The sequence below is a fragment of the Tachysurus fulvidraco genome, chromosome 25 (assembly GCF_022655615.1).
Source record: "Tachysurus fulvidraco isolate hzauxx_2018 chromosome 25, HZAU_PFXX_2.0, whole genome shotgun sequence".
Classification (NCBI taxonomy): Eukaryota; Metazoa; Chordata; class Actinopteri; order Siluriformes; family Bagridae; genus Tachysurus; species Tachysurus fulvidraco.
Genome location: NC_062542.1, coordinates 504,342 through 520,483, shown reverse-complemented (window position 1 = coordinate 520,483; position 16,142 = coordinate 504,342). Strand labels below are relative to the sequence as shown.

At 41.3% G+C, this 16,142-nt stretch overlaps 1 protein-coding gene across 4 annotated transcripts in view; it reads left to right on the top strand.

Moving 5' to 3' along the window:
• The window catches only part of dyrk1b (dual-specificity tyrosine-(Y)-phosphorylation regulated kinase 1B), a 31,388-nt gene that overhangs the window by 12,064 nt on the left and 3,182 nt on the right, over positions 1-16,142 (top strand). Inside the window, exons 2-9 of one of the 4 annotated variants that reach the window (XM_027155909.2) lie at positions 3,642-3,807; positions 11,624-11,742; positions 12,244-12,363; positions 12,482-12,670; positions 12,942-13,089; positions 13,419-13,705; positions 14,406-14,552; positions 14,741-14,902. In XM_027155909.2, the coding sequence (XP_027011710.1) occupies positions 3,666-3,807; positions 11,624-11,742; positions 12,244-12,363; positions 12,482-12,670; positions 12,942-13,089; positions 13,419-13,705; positions 14,406-14,552; positions 14,741-14,902 (1,314 nt within the window). In that variant the 5' untranslated portion in view covers positions 3,642-3,665. Of the gene's footprint in view, positions 1-3,218; positions 3,808-11,623; positions 11,743-12,243; positions 12,364-12,481; positions 12,671-12,941; positions 13,090-13,418; positions 13,706-14,405; positions 14,553-14,740; positions 14,903-16,142 lie in introns of those variants that run through there. The other 3 variants (XM_047808448.1, XM_027155841.2, XM_027155983.2) reach the window with 3 other exon arrangements.

The following is a 16,142-nucleotide window of genomic DNA, read 5'->3' as shown; positions in this document are numbered from 1 at the left end:
GAAGTCTAAACTGATCTGAGTGTGTAATGTAATGTATGTTTAAAAAAAAGGGCGGGGGATACTTGTGCAGCTGAAACACAACCTCCCCGCAGTGTAATTGTAATTCGCTCCTTTAGCTTCTTCTTCTTCCTCAGTTGAAGTTCCTCTATAACCATGTCTTCCCACTGCATCATGTTTACCTAGCAACACGCATCACCCGCTTCCGGTCCTCCCATTGGTAATTTCAAAACGCGCCGGGGACCAATGGCGAGGCTGTTGCCATGGCACACTGTGTAGTTGCCGGGTGGAATTTCGCTCCGAGGCACGTGAGAGTCCCGGAATCTTCGCCTTGGCTTTTTTTTTCTCTTCCTTCCTTCCTTCCTTCCTTTCTGTCTTTCTTTCTGTCTTTCTTTTTTTCCTCAGAGCTTTGCAAACGTGATGTATATGAAGAGTCACACTTTGCCTTGCGAGAAACGATTCATTGAGAGTTTTATTGATTGTTGTATTTTGCACGCTGCTGTAGGAACAAGTGAGATATCATCATCATCATCATCATCCTCATCATCATAAAGGCTTTGTGCTTTAATTACATTTACAAAAATGAGCATTTTATTTAAGGACATTTTATGTAGTTTTACATGTAAATACATGACAATAAATAGTGGTGGTTGTAAACACAAATATAATAACATATTATTAGTTTGCACCGTGCAATGGTATAATGCTGAAAAAGGAACATTTTTGTAGATTGTGTTTATTCTTCTATTTAATTTCCATTAGTAAAATTTAACCTTCAAAAAGTTTATTAAAAAAGGACACGTGTAGTATTTATTATTATACCCAGTTTATACACTGGGATGTGAGATTTATGTGAAATAGAATGATGTACAGTATAAAGGGCAGCGCTTCCAGCCCTTCGTTGTTCCTCATTAGGCTCATGTTAGATAAACACGGACAGTGAGATGTTTGGTGTAATTCTGACCGCGCTGCTGTTCTTCACTCAGCTCACTTTACCTGCTGGAGTTTTGTGTGTTATTTTGGCGCCATTCAGCGCCATTTCGGCTCCGCGCTGCGTTTAGAGACAACAGGGAGGAGATGAGTGCAGCCTCGCTTTTACTCTTACACTCCGCCCACATATCGCTCTGACCAATGAAAACAGGCGAAAGAGTCTCGTCTGACCAATCATCCGCCGACTGCCGTGGCGTCGGCTAGCAACAAGAGCCTTCGAACGCGCACGCGGGCGGGAATGCGGGGGGAGGGGGGTGCTTGGTGGGATGCTGTGAGGGAGGAGGGAGATTGTAAGACGTGAACGCGCGTCAGCGAAAAGCCGTGACGTGCACGCGCTTTAGCACACGCCGAGGGGGCTAGAAAAGTTCGGTTAAACTCTTCTAAAGGGCAAAGAAAAATAAATAAATAAATAAATAAAAAGTATTTTATAGACAGAAAAATTATTATCTAAGACATCGGGATCTATACAATAATGTCATTATGGAGAATAGTTTCGATATGTTGTTGTTTTACACTGAGGTGAGGGTCACTACATACATCAGCAGGTTACCCTGGCTTTATTTAAAGTGACTGTGAAGTAGGTATTGCCCTAGTGTGTGTGTGTGTGTGTGTGTATGTGTGTATATATATATATATATATATATATATATATCTATATATATATATATATATATATATATATATATATATATATATATATATAAGAGCTTGTGTGAATCCTGGACCATCTGCAAAACTACTATAAATGGAAAGCAACCGTTTGGCACAACTACTAAATATTAAAAAGGGGGATTATAATGTTCAAAAGACGTGTATTATTATTATTACAATTTATTATCATAAAAAAAACACTTGTTTAAATTTTTTTTGAGTGCTGAAAGAGTGTGTTGTTGCGTCAAAGCTGAGCTTACGACACAGAGCTAATGTAGGCTGTATGTGTCACGTCCACCACCCCCGCGCTCCGAGCGCATATGGTACAGTCCATCAACACAGGGTGTGGATGGAGCGCCGGCCACAGCGGCTTATAGACAACAAGGAATAATAATAACGCCAAATTAAACCTGGCTGTGAAGGAAAAACATGGTCGACAGAGAAGAAACAACACCCTTCTGAACAATCTACATCATCAGGAGATATCCAGGATGGTGTCGCTTTGTTGTGTTGGGGTGGAATAAGAGGCTGTGAGACCTGGGAGACGGTTAAAGCTCCGGGTAACAGACGCACTGCTCAGGATGGAAGTGTGGAGTGATGAAGATCAATTCTGCTCAGCTGGGAGTCAAGCTCTGAACATCTAGCACTGTTAGACAACATCTGGGTCCTGGATTTGTTTGAGACTGGTTTTTATCATACACAAGAAGAAGCACAAGCTCAGCTGAAGCCTGGTCTAACTGGAGTGAAGCTTTGTGTTCTCGCTCATATTGTCATTTAAAGTTTGGACGAATTGTGTTTCTTTGTTTCATCTCTTCTCAATCTATCTTGGAATGGACAGAGACTTCAATATTAGTTTTGTGCCTATAACTTATCTTGCACTTATGCACTTTGCTTAGTTATTCTTTATTTACGCATGCACAAAAACCTACACTGATCGCTACACGGTTGTGAGCTTGACACCCCGCTCTCCTTTTGGACATCTTTGAATGTTTGCTTTTGACTTTGTGTGGACTGTAACAGCGCCTCTTGCCTCGCCGCCTATCAGGATTATAGCTGCAAGGTTAAACCCCCAAGAGACGAGGCCATCCATCTGCCCTTTGGACTCACTAACTCTGTGGGGTGCAACACACGAATCCTAAGAAGCCCTTGCTATTTTTAGATATAGGATGGGGTAATTGGCGTTGGAAATGAAGATACCCACCCCCTTACCCCCATCGTGAGCACACCAGCACTCCCAGGTTCAGCTGCTCTGATATCCAGTCTGGAAAACTGTCCAGTGTCAAAACTGGTCTTCAGCTGGATTCCTCAGTACTGGAGGACGAAGATAAAACTAGCTACAATGCAAGAAAAGCTAACTTTAGTAACCAAATAATTTCACTCCATTACCATCAAAGAAATATATATGTATATATATACGTATATATATATGTATATATGTACATATATATAGACAAATATAGATATATAATACATATATATATATAGATATATAGTCCATATATGTAACAGAGCGTATATATATATATATGTGTGTGTGTGTGTATATATATATTTATATATACATATATATATATACATACATATATATGTGTATATATACATGATATATATTGCAGAGTTGTAGTTTGAATATGAATATGTATGTTATATTTTTTATGAGCATCGTTGCCTAAAAGCCCAATCCATTGCCTTAGATTTACTGTAATAAAGAGAAAAGCACGGACAGAACACGAAACAGCATTGCAAGAAACGAACGGTGCCTTTTTTTTCGTTCATCTGTGTTGTCACTTCAGGAATCTGCTGGCGATTGAGGAATACTTTCGTCATCACTGACGTTAAGTTTGATTCTGTCTAATCTATTGGATATACATCACGCATACTGAAGCTTCTTTTCAGCACGTGGATTGGATTATCCTGACAACTTGCCCCCAAAGTGATTGTTTCATCCTTTTATTTTCTTTCATTACAAAACAAACAAACTTGATTGATGTAATTCTTTGAAGGAGCTCCACACAAAAGCCTTTCCGATGGTGATCACTTCATCCGTGGAGGAGAAGCCGCAGCCTTCTAACAGAATGGTCGCCAACCTGTCGACCGACTCCTGGGTCGGCACCTCGGATCAAAGTCGCTACGTACCGCAGTCTCACCTGCTCCGGAAGCCGTCCAAAAGTTAGTACGCCCTCTGTCTTCACATTGTCTTTACTGTCTTCACACTTTGGCCTAGTCAGTGCCGGTCTCGTGGACATTGCAGACGATCGTCACCATCCTTCTGTTCTGTTCATTAGCTGGTGTCCATTGGGAGTGTCTGTAGATCATCAAGGTGGTTACGCTTAGCTAGCTAGCATAACGATAACGTAACTTACTGGTGTAAGTTTGTTCAGCTGACGGCGCACGTACAATGAAATCAATTTAGCTTTACGATAAAATAAACGTGTAGTTACTATAGTGATAAAGTAAAAAAAAAAAGGATAAAGTGTTTACATCAGTACACGGCACAGAGAATAATAACTTCTGCAAGTAAAACCTTTTTTAGTAGACCAGAAAAAAAAGTTCTTTCATCACATCTTGCTCTCTTGGGCTAAACTTGGATTAGTCCAGATTGGAATGTACCATGTGTTCATCTGAATTTTGAATATAGTGATGATTGTGTAATTTAAGACACAGTCTGCGATGTTATCATGAAAAGTTAATTCAATCTACTTCCTCAAAGTTCACACAATTAGGGTAGAATTGCAAGATTTATTCTTGTAAGTAGGCACAATATTGTGTGTGTGTTTGTGTGTGTGTTTGTGTGTGTTGCATGTCGATACTGAATATCAGCACACACCTACTGGTCTTCAGAGAACAAACTACGTTTAAAATAAGGTGTGTTTTCAGCTTGTAGTTTGGAGAACCTGCTCCATGGTTTGTTTTGTATCATAAAACACCCACACGGATTCTTGTTCCTCTTCCCTCTATTGTTTTAGTTTCATTCCCTCAAACCATCATGGGAAAGATTGACACAATACTGCAGAAATGGACAGAGAGATGTGTGTGTGTGTGTGTGTGTGTGTGTGTTTTGCGCAGGTTGGATGCGCACTGCGCTGTGCTGTGAGCTCAGTGATGATCATCCTGTTGCTGGGAATGTTAGAGCAGAGCAGAGAGAAGCGAGCGCTCGACAACGGAAACACAGACATAACGCGACATAACAACAATAAAGCAAGAGAAATGTCCATCTCATGATTCTGTCATTACTGAAGGCTTTCCTGCAGTCCGACAGCGTTTATAACATGCTGTACTGTGCTTGGTGAACGACGTGAGCGACGTGACTGGGATTCGACTCTCTCATAACACTTCATAGTGTAGAGAGTCAAATCTTTTGGCTCAGAGGAATAATTGTTAACATTTTAGGAATTATCTGCAGTTACATTGTCATGTATTGTGAAAGAGATTCATAATCAAAAGTCTCGTTGATCATTTAGAAGTAAGTCACTGTATAAAGCGTAAGAGTTTTCGACCAATCACAAGTTTGTGCTTCAGCTCTTAAGCCAGTCATTATTCAGATTATTCAGGAACACGTTTGTGCGAGTCTTTACCTAGAAAAAGATCACCTGAAACATCGTGTGTGTGTGTGTGTGTGTATACACACTAGAGATGTAAGTATGGATAAACATTCATAAGAAACAAGATGAACCTGAGACGAGCGTCTATAGGAATGATCAGATGAACTGGACCTTTTTGTACTTGTGTGTTTCCTGGAAATGTTTTGAGTTCTTTTGTGATACTGTGATGTGATGTCGCGATGTCGTCCAGCGCTCAGTCAGAAGCGTAAGACTAAATGTCTCTGTGAACTCACACTTAGGTTCAAATATATTAGCTAATAAAACCTTAACGAAGGTTTAAACTCCACCCCTACGTACAGCTCACTTCGGATTTGCTGTTGGAGTTTTTCAGCACTAGACTACTGTGTATGAGATTATTACAGCTTTATGACATAGTGTGTAAGTGTGATCACAGCTGGGTATTGATCACAATATTTAGGCTTAGTCACAAAACGCTGACAGGTCTTTAGTAGGTCTTTAGTTTTTATTTGTTTACAGTTTTCTTGCTTTGGGAATGAACATCTGTATAATTTCTGTTTGTAATTAAATTATTTGTTTTTTTAAAGCACAAGAAGTGAAAATATTTCAGAAAAATTTAACATTTAATACGGGATGTCGTAGTCTAACGGTTAGAGAGTCTGACTCCTAACCCTAAGGTTGTGGGTTCGAGTCCCGGGCCGGCAATACCACGACTGAAGTGCCCTTGAGCAAGGCACGGAACCCCCCCAACTGCTCCCCAGGCCCCGCAGCATAAATGGCTGCCCACTGCTATGGGTGTGTGTTCATGGTGTGTGTTCACGGTTTGTGTGTGTTCACTGCTGTGTGTGTGTTCACTGATGTGTGTGTATTCACTGCTGTGTGTGTGTTCACTGCTGTGTGTGTGTTCACTGCTGTGTGTGTGCACTTTGGATGAGTTAAATGTAGAGAACAAATTCTGAGAATGGGTCACCGTACTTAGCCGTACGCACTTCACTATTTCCTGTTATTAGTGAACCAGTTAGTGTGCAGAATTCTGCTGTAACTGTTCTTTGACTGTTCTTTGACTGTTCTTTGACTGTTCTTTGACTGTTCTTTGACTCTGTTGATGGGAAAAAACAAAACAAAAAAAACCTTTGACACTTTTTCATTGAAACTGAACAAAAGTTTTAAACTCATGGTATCTTAAGTCTGTAACCCAGTGAGCAGCATTAATGTATTCAGTGTTAGAGATTTAAGGGCTTATGTACGTCGCTCTGGATAAGGGGTCTGTCACATGCTGTACATGTAAATGTAAATGATGTAACGGTGTTGTCATCAGCTCTGGGCTCAGCGTCGGGTGGTTTGTGCTTCATCTGATTTTGTGTTTTGTCAGAGTTGTGGGAGGAGCTAAATATGTTTGCAAACAGAGCAGTAAACAGGAAGTGGTAACAATGTTTTGTTATTGGAGAGAGGAAGTGGTCTTAGGTATGGTGCAGAAAACCAGCTGACTCGTCAAATCACGTACACTGCAGTAGAGATGTAAAACGTTTATGTGGTCTACAGAAGGGTGAATAGTGTGTGTGTGTGTGTGTGCTTTGTCCCCAGTGCACTTTCGATTGTGTTGCCTGTAACACTGTGTGTGTAGTGGGACGCGACCAGAATAGGCCAGTGATGGCGTTTATGTGTTCTCTATAATCGAACAGGGGGTGAGGTTCGGGACCCTCCCACTACACTGAATGTTGTGGGCATGTAGTGTTTATGTGGAACCCTGGATGCATGTCATCCTCTAAGCTACACCCATATCACCATTTTAATGTAGTAAAAAATACATTTATTTATACGTATATTTTCTGATCACGATAAAGCACTAACTTAAGTAAGTAAAATTAATATTAAAGTTCTGTCATTTTGTACAGTCATATAACAGAGGGATCCAGATGTCATTTCTCTTCTTCTCTTCTCTTCTCTTCTCTTCTCTTCTCTTCTCTTCTCTTCTCTTCTCTTCTCTTCTCTTCTCTGCCGCTCTGTTAACTAGCACACGACGGAGAGAGAGAGAGAGAGAGAGAGAGAGAGAGAGAGAGAGAGAGAGAGAGAGAGGGAGAAGTGTGTCAACTCAATGTCTATACATTCTGTGATTCTAACTGTTTTCCATAAATGAGGGGATCTATTAAAAACCCTGGCAACCCAGCAACACTTGTGCTTATTGCCCCTTCACTTATTGTGTGGTTATTTATATCTGTGTATCCAGCCGACTTTTCTGCTGTTGTCTATTTCTGTCGTCTCGTGTGCTGCCCTGTGTGTGTGTGTGTGTGTGTGTGTGTGTGTGTTTCAGCTGTATGAGTAACAGTCTTAAACATAGACACAAACCTCACAGCTCCAACACATCAGGTTTAACATTACACTTTTAACTTGGTGTTAATTTGTGTCATTTTTACAGGCTGCTGTTCAGAGTCAGGATTGTTATTCAGAGTCAGAGTCAGGGTTGTTATTCAGAGTCAGAGTCAGGGTTGTTATTCAGAGTCAGAGTCAGGGTTGTTATTCAGAGTCAGAGTCAGGATTGTTATTCAGAGTCAGAGTCAGGATTGTTATTCAGAGTCAGAGTCAGGGTTGTTATTCAGAGTCAGAGTCAGGATTGTTATTCAGAGTCAGAATTCCTCTGCACACTTGTACACTTTCCTTAGACACTCTTTATTCTTTATAAAGGATTTAAGATACTTAATCCTTATTTTGATTTCATTTGAATTTGCAGGTAAAGGTGATGATTGTGAACAGCTATATATTTGCTCAGTGGAGTTTGGACTGTGTGTGTGTGTGTGTATGTGTGTATGTGCGTGTGTGTATGTACGTGTGTGTGTGTGTGTGTGTGTATGTGCGTGTGTGTATGTACGTGTGTGTGTGTGCGCTCGTGTGTGTTTGTATGTACGTGTGTGTGTGTGTGGGGGGGGGATGCTGATCCTTGGTTCTGTGATTAAATCGTGATATTTCGAGGTTCTCCTAAAGCTGTCTTACAAATAAGGCTGTATTTTATGTGTCTTATTTCTGCACTAGGTCACTTCCAGGTGTATTCCATGTCCCTGTGTGTTACATGTGTGTACAGTGTAATTGTGTAACTGATTAACAGCCCAGATGCTACACAGTAAACTCTTCCAAAGCTGTTTGACCTTCGACACTTTCCAGGAAATTATGTCACTCGTCTTTCTGTTTATCTCTCAATTCATCCTTCATGCTCTGATTGGTTGGTTCTACACATCCTCCACGAGTTTCTTTTGTTAATGAGAGAGAAAATGTTATTGAGCACTGGATGTGTACAGTCCATCCTGGACAACACACACACACACACACACACACACACACACACACACACACACACACACACACACACACACACACACACACAGAGCAACTGTTTCTTTTCTCTCTTTTTTTCCATTCCTCTTTCACAGAGTTGTGTCCCAAACTACAGTGAACACTCTCTCACTCACAAAATCCCACAGTGGATGCAGTACTTTGTAGTAATAATACAGAATACCCATGATGCACTGCACTAGAAGATGTGTGGCCCAAAGAGTGAGTATGGTGTGTGGTTTGGGACACGAACCCCAACAGATTTTTTAAAATTTTTTAACAGCATAAAATAAAATAAAAAAAGTTCTATCAGGTTCCTTTTTCTGAATGTTGCATCATGCTGCGGTGAGCCGTGTGTGTATGTATGTGTGCGTGGATGCGTGTGTGTTTATGTGTGTGTGTGTGTGTGTGTGTGTGTGTGTGTGTGTGTGTGTGTGTGTGTGTGTGTGTGTGTGTGTGTAAAAGCTGTGCTGGGTCGGGTTGAGTTAAAAAGCTGGGTCGGTGATACGGCAGAAATACATCACGATGTTCCAGGACGTTTGTAAAACACACAGTTCATATACCGCTGTATCTGTACATAATAAAGTTTATTACTGTTCATAGGGAGGATATTACATCAGTGTATCTGTCTGAACCTAAACCTGGGCTGTGGAATTAACCATTTTAACTCACCTCCACTGCTTCTTTCTTTCTTTTGATTTAGTTTTTATTAGTTGTTTTTAGTTATTGTTAATATGTGTGTGTGTGTTTGTGTGTGTATGTGTTTGTGTGTGTGTGTGTGTGTGTGAGTGTGTTTGTGTGTGAGTGTGTGTGTGTGTGAGTGTTTGTGTGTGTGAGTGTGTGTGTGTGCAGAAAGGGGTGATAGGGTTTATATTATTTTTAATGTTAATGCTGTGAGTGAGGTGTCGGTTTCCCGGTGTCACCGTTTGACCGCTGTATTAATAGAGTGAGTCTGACTCAGCCATGCTCACGGCTAAAGTTCACATTAGAACAGTAGATTATAGACCTGGGTTCCACTTAGAACCATTCTCACTTTTTTATTCAGTATCAAAACAACATGAGAAAAAGTATGACGTACTGCAGGTGTTTATTGTGATGTAAATAAACGATCAGTTTTAAATAGCTAAAGAGGGAACGATACGATACTGAAACCTTGGGTCTGAGACGATACTCGGCACCATATTTATTCTGTACGGTTTGATTTAAATCACAAACAGTGTGTGTGTGTGTGTGTGTGTGTGTGTGTGTGTTCTCTTCTGAGAAAAGCTTACATGTAATGCTAATAATAGCAATGCTAATAATGAATAAAACACCTAGCTAACGGTTTTATCACTTATCACACACACACACACACACACACACACACACACACACACACACACACACACAGAGGGTAAAGTGTCACTGACATTAGGATGTCTAATAGAGAGCTATAATATGTCATACACCAGTCTTTACACTTTTTATCACCATCTGATGTTATCATGTCTATAGCTATAACAGCTCGTGTATGAAGACAATCAACATCACTACGGTAACAGAACTCAAAACCTGTTGTGGATTATTTACTTGTAACAGCACGACCCACAGAGTGTTTTATTTTGAACACAAGCGCAGTGTCCACATTTACAATATGACGTGTTGATGTATATAAGCTCACACACATACAGTACCTGCATTCAGCCCTCATGTCTAACTTTGGCTCTCAGCTTCTGTTACCCTAACAGGGAATGAGTGGTGGAGGGCAGTACAGCTGTTCTCTCTCTCACACACACTCACACACACATATATATATATATATTCTCTCTCTCTCTCTCTCTCTCTCTCTCTCTCTCTCTGCCCCTTCTCTTCCTGGGCCTTAGAGACAGGGAGTGGGGCTGGACTGTTGCCATAGTAACACCCTTGATTGACAGCTGGCAGCTGTATTTGATCAGCTGTGATATTTGTGTGTGTGTGTGTGTGTGTGTGTGTGTGTGTGTGTGTGTGTGTGATTTTACTATGTATTATTCATGTGACACACACAGAGCATAGGATAGGCCTAGAGAGAAAGAGAAGGGCATTATGGGAAGGCTTGCTGATACAGCACAAGCTTCTCAGGTTTATTTATAGAGACCTCGCCGGCCAGCCCTTGGATACCAGCAGCCAATAAGGATGACGAAGGAGGGGTTGCTTCACCAATCACAGCACAGCAAGTTGGGCGTCACAGTCAGGAAGTTCTCAATGTTTAAAGGGCCAGCGTGACATTTTTTTAACACGCTCTCATATCTGGCTAAAATTAGGGCAGTGTAATTTGCTGTGTGTGTGTGTGTGTGTGTGTGTGTGTGTGTGTGTGTGTGTGTGTACATGTGAGTGTATGTAATGAAGCATGAGGATTAAAATGAAAGACAGTTGTATAAATTAAACATTAAGAGTGTGGATGTGTTTGTGTTCGTCACTGCAGCATCACTGTTGCTGTGTGAATGAAGTTGTGTAACATGTACTAAAGGACATTACACTTTCTCTCTCTCTCTCTCTCTCTCTCTCTCTCTCTCTCTTTCGCTCTAACTGCCTCTGATTCTTATTTATAGTTTTCATTGTTGTATTCACTGATGCTTTGTGTTGCCTTTGTGTTGCTCCCTTTTACACAAGTGTGTGTTATTTAGAGTTCCTGAAGTCACATGAATGTCAAGCTGATTTTAAAAAGTTAACTGTGAATCCACACACACACACACACACACACACACACACACAAAAGTATGTTTTTTTTTACTATTGTGTAATGATTAACTCTGTGTATTATGGCTACAATAATTGTAATATCATTAGACGTAAAATTCTATTACTGTTCTCAATATTATCACAAACGTGTTGGTCAAAAAAAAGTCTCAGGCTTTGTTGGGAAATTATAGATGTTATCTCTCTAAACTAAGCTCCGCCCCTTTCAGGACCATTTTAATACATTCATAATAACAATATTGTTGTATCATGATATATCACTTACTGGACACATCAACACTAAGGCTCTGTATCTCTCTCTCTGTCTGTCATTCTCTCTGTCTCTCTCTCTCTCTCTCTGTCTGTCTCTCTCTGTCTCTGTCTGTATCTCTCTCTCTCTCTCTCAGGTTCAGGATGTATGCCCCCCTCCTCGTCCCTGTGTTTCTCCCCCGCTGAGCGAAACATGTCGAGCCAGCACACTCATCCTGGATTAAGCAACATCCAGTCCATGGCAGAACAGCAGCAGGTACACACACACACATACACACACACATACACACACAGGTATTGTATTGTTTTGTTTTCTCATGTGTTGTTCAGTCAGATGACCAATCAGAGCACAGATGGGGTGAGAAGTTACACACATCTGAAAATGAAAGTTCTGGAATGAGAAAATTCCTCACTGTTGATGTAACGATTACGTAACAACACATTTTAATATACAAGTTTCCTCTCAGTGTTCAGATAGCCAATCAGATTCCGGCTCACTAACCAATCAGAATGTGTTTCAGGACATTTCTGAGTCTGAGCTTCTTATAACTCATCAGTTTAGCAGTTGTTTAGCTAACTGCCAAACTTTACCAGTATTTCTTTACACTTCTGTTGTTAGCTGTTTTAATTGTCCGTTTCATTTCAGATCGTTTCACTACAATTCACAGTAACATTAATTAATTTAGTCCCTTGTGATGGGTGCAAGACCACACACCCCTGCTCAACCGATGACCTTTGACCCCTGTGATGTGTGTAGGTGCTGTCTGATATGACCATTCTGCAGAGGAGGATCCCACCGAGTTTCAGAGACCCCGCGAGTGCGCCACTCAGAAAACTCTCAGTTGATCTCATCAAGACTTACAAGCACATCAATGAGGTAACGTGCATACATACATACACACACACACACACACACACACACACACACACACACAGACGTGGCATTAAATGTGTACATGTTTCAGTAAATATGAGCCATATTGTTTACCACTCAGGTGTACTACACTAAGAAGAAGCGACGTGCGCAGCAGGTTCCGCCCGAGGACTCGAGCACCAAGAAAGAGCGGAAAGTTTACAACGACGGCTACGATGACGACAACTACGACTACATCGTGAAGAACGGGGAGAAGTGGCTTGACCGTTACGAAATCGACTCACTCATCGGCAAGGGCTCCTTTGGACAGGTGAGGCTCTTCAAGTGCATGCTGGGATAGCTCATGGGGGTGGGTAGGGGTAAAGACACAAAGGTTCGACCGTGAGACACATAGACAAAAGGGACAGACAGTCAGAGACAGGTACATAGAGAGACAGATGCACTCATAGACAGACCTATAGAGAGAGACAAACACAGACTGAGTGACAGAGAGAGAGTCTGGCATCACACTAAAGTATAAGAATAATCTTGTTAATGGCTGCTGTCCCCATGACCTTTGACCCTTTCACCTTTGTACACAGGTGGTGAAGGCGTACGATCACCACGAGCAGGAGTGGGTGGCCATCAAGATCATCAAGAATAAAAAAGCCTTCCTGAACCAGGCACAGATTGAGCTCAGGCTCCTCGAGCTCATGAACAAACACGACACTGAGATGAAATACTATATAGGTGTGTATACACACGCAGGCACACACACACACGCACACACACACGCACGCACACACACATGCACACACACGCACACACAGACACGCATGCACACACACATGCACACACACACACACACGCACACACAGATTTAGAGCACTATCAAAATTTGGTGGCAATAAACTTACACTTATTTTAGCTACATTAGCAATGAAGTTCCAGTATGGAAGTGAAAATCTCTCTCTCTCTCTCTCTCTCTCTCTCTCTCTCTCTCTCTCTCTCTCTCTCTTGGTCTCTCTCTCTCTCTCTCTCTCTCTCTCTCTTGCTCTCTCTCTCTCTCGCTCTCTCAGTCCACCTAAAGCGGCACTTCATGTTCCGTAATCACCTGTGTTTGGTGTTTGAGCTGCTCTCCTATAACCTGTACGATCTGCTGCGTAACACTAATTTCCGTGGCGTGTCGCTCAACTTGACACGGAAGTTCGCTCAGCAGCTGTGCACGGCGCTGCTCTTCTTAGCCACACCTGAGCTCAGCATCATCCACTGCGACCTGAAGCCTGAGAACATCTTGCTGTGTAACCCCAAACGCAGTGCCATCAAAATTGTTGACTTCGGCAGCTCCTGTCAGCTTGGCCAGAGGGTGAGACACACACACACACACACACACACACACACACACACACACACACAGTTATCCTGAGCAAAAACATTATTTTTCCCTAATGTGCTATTTAACTCCAGTAATGATTTTCCATCAACTTCTGATTTATCCTCTTCATACACACACACACATATACAAACACACACACACACACACACATTTTCTGATGCCCTCTGCTGGAGAAAGAGACTCACTGCTACCTTTATGAGCTTATCAGCCATGACGTCCTCTTTATCACAGACTCACACTCACATTGTGCTTCCCCCAAGTGGAGGAACGGTGTTACTACATATTTCTGAGGAAGATTTATGTAGTTTTTTAATGCTAAACCCTGGGGGTCTTTATTACATTTTTAATACATGTAAATTTCCCCTTAATTGTTGCATGTAATAAAATTAATTAGTAAATTAGTGCTTTTCCAATTCAGCTACTGGAAGAAGGATTACATTTATAGTTTCTATTTATTTATATATATATTATTCTGTTCTTATCCTTATTTTCTCTACAAGTTTTAGTTTTTCTTCTTTGGTGTTGTTTCTCAATTTTATTCTTGTTTTGTTTTTCTTTTTTGTCTTGTTTAATAAAGCTAAATGACTCAACAAAATGAAGACACATCTTTTGTGTGTGTGTGTGTGTGTGTGTGTGTGTGTGTGTGTGTGTGTGTGTGTGTGTGAGACAGATCTATCAGTACATACAGAGTCGGTTCTACCGTTCTCCGGAGGTGTTGTTGGGAATGCCGTATGATCTGGCCATCGACATGTGGAGTCTCGGGTGCATCTTGGTGGAGATGCACACGGGGGAGCCACTATTCAGTGGCTCTAATGAGGTATACACACACACGCACACACACACACGCACACACACACACACACGCACACACACACACACACACACTAAAAGCCAGCCAGTCATCTTGTATGAGTAAGACATTTCACTGTGTTTCCTGTAGCTTTTCTGCATTCTCGTGTCTAATTTTATGTAATTTATTATTATTATTATTATTATGACCACTAGGTGGATCAGATGAATAAGATTGTGGAGGTGCTGGGTGTTCCTCCAAACCACATGCTGGATCAGGCACCTAAAGCACGTAAATACTTTGATAAGCTCTCAGACGGCCTGTGGACCGTCAAGAAGAACAAGGACATAAAGAAGGTACTTTATCCTTCAGCCTCTGTGAGTAGCTCTCTGCTTCTAATTAACCATCAAACCCATTATGTTCCCTTCCCTTTCACGTCAAACATACCAGCAAAACATCACAACCCTCATTTTAACCATTAAATCTATCAAGCCCCACCCTTTTATATCACACACACACACACACACACACACAGACAATCAATCAGCAACTGTCATCTTTTAATCAGTTGTTAAATCTATTCAACTTATTAATCCCTGTAATTTATAAGTTATTAAATCTGTTATAGCCACGCCAAATTTTTTAAACAATATGTTTCATTATTGTGTTTGAATAGCACTTAAACCATCTTTATCATCATCTTCATCATCTTCATCACTATAATAAGCTCATTCGTGGTCTCCAGTGTAATCTCCTGTAGCTACTTTAGCTCACTAGAGTCACACACTCTTATGCTATGTTCACACTAGTGACAGGCAGCTGACGTTGTGTACGTAAGGAGAGGGGTGTATGCCTGGAGGAGATGAAACCATGTCCAGATGGTTTGTGTCCTTACATTCTGTCAAACAGTAAAAGTGCACTTACACATAGGAGCTACAGAAGTGAGCAGTTGTCAGACTACACGCACCGTCGGACCGTTCTGAGGAGTCCTTCGAGGTCTCGGTTTAGATTTGCTCTTCTGTTGCATCATGTGAATGCATATAGAGTTCTGTATGTTCACACACACTTGAACACTTAGTGCTTTGATCATTGTTACCCAGAATGCACAGTTGAATGTTATTGGTTAACTTGTGAGAACTGACTGGGAACACTGGAGAAAGCCCCCTCATGGGGCAGATCACAGCAGACCGTCACATTTAATCACTCGTACCAAATGATGCTGTTGTTCACGTTATCTACACTGGAGACAACATCGAGCAACACTCAGTCGCCTGTTCACTTCCTCCCCATTACCCATCATGCCCTCTCACCTGACGCCCTCTCACTGCCACTGTAACTAGCACACGTTTATTTGTGACGTTTTACTCATTAGTCAGTAAATCAGTAGCCGGTCACATGGTGCGGTCTGTAAACATCATGACCTTCATCACAGTAGAGTTTAGGGATGTTGATGTCAGGTCACGCCCACTGGAGACAAACCGTGACATCAACGTGTTATTTTAGTAGCTGAAATATTAAACTGTACTTAAATTCACTTTAACATTTATATTTAACCTAAAAGGTTTTAGTCCCACTTTTGATCTCTACAGTATTTTGTCTACCAAACACCAGCTGGTG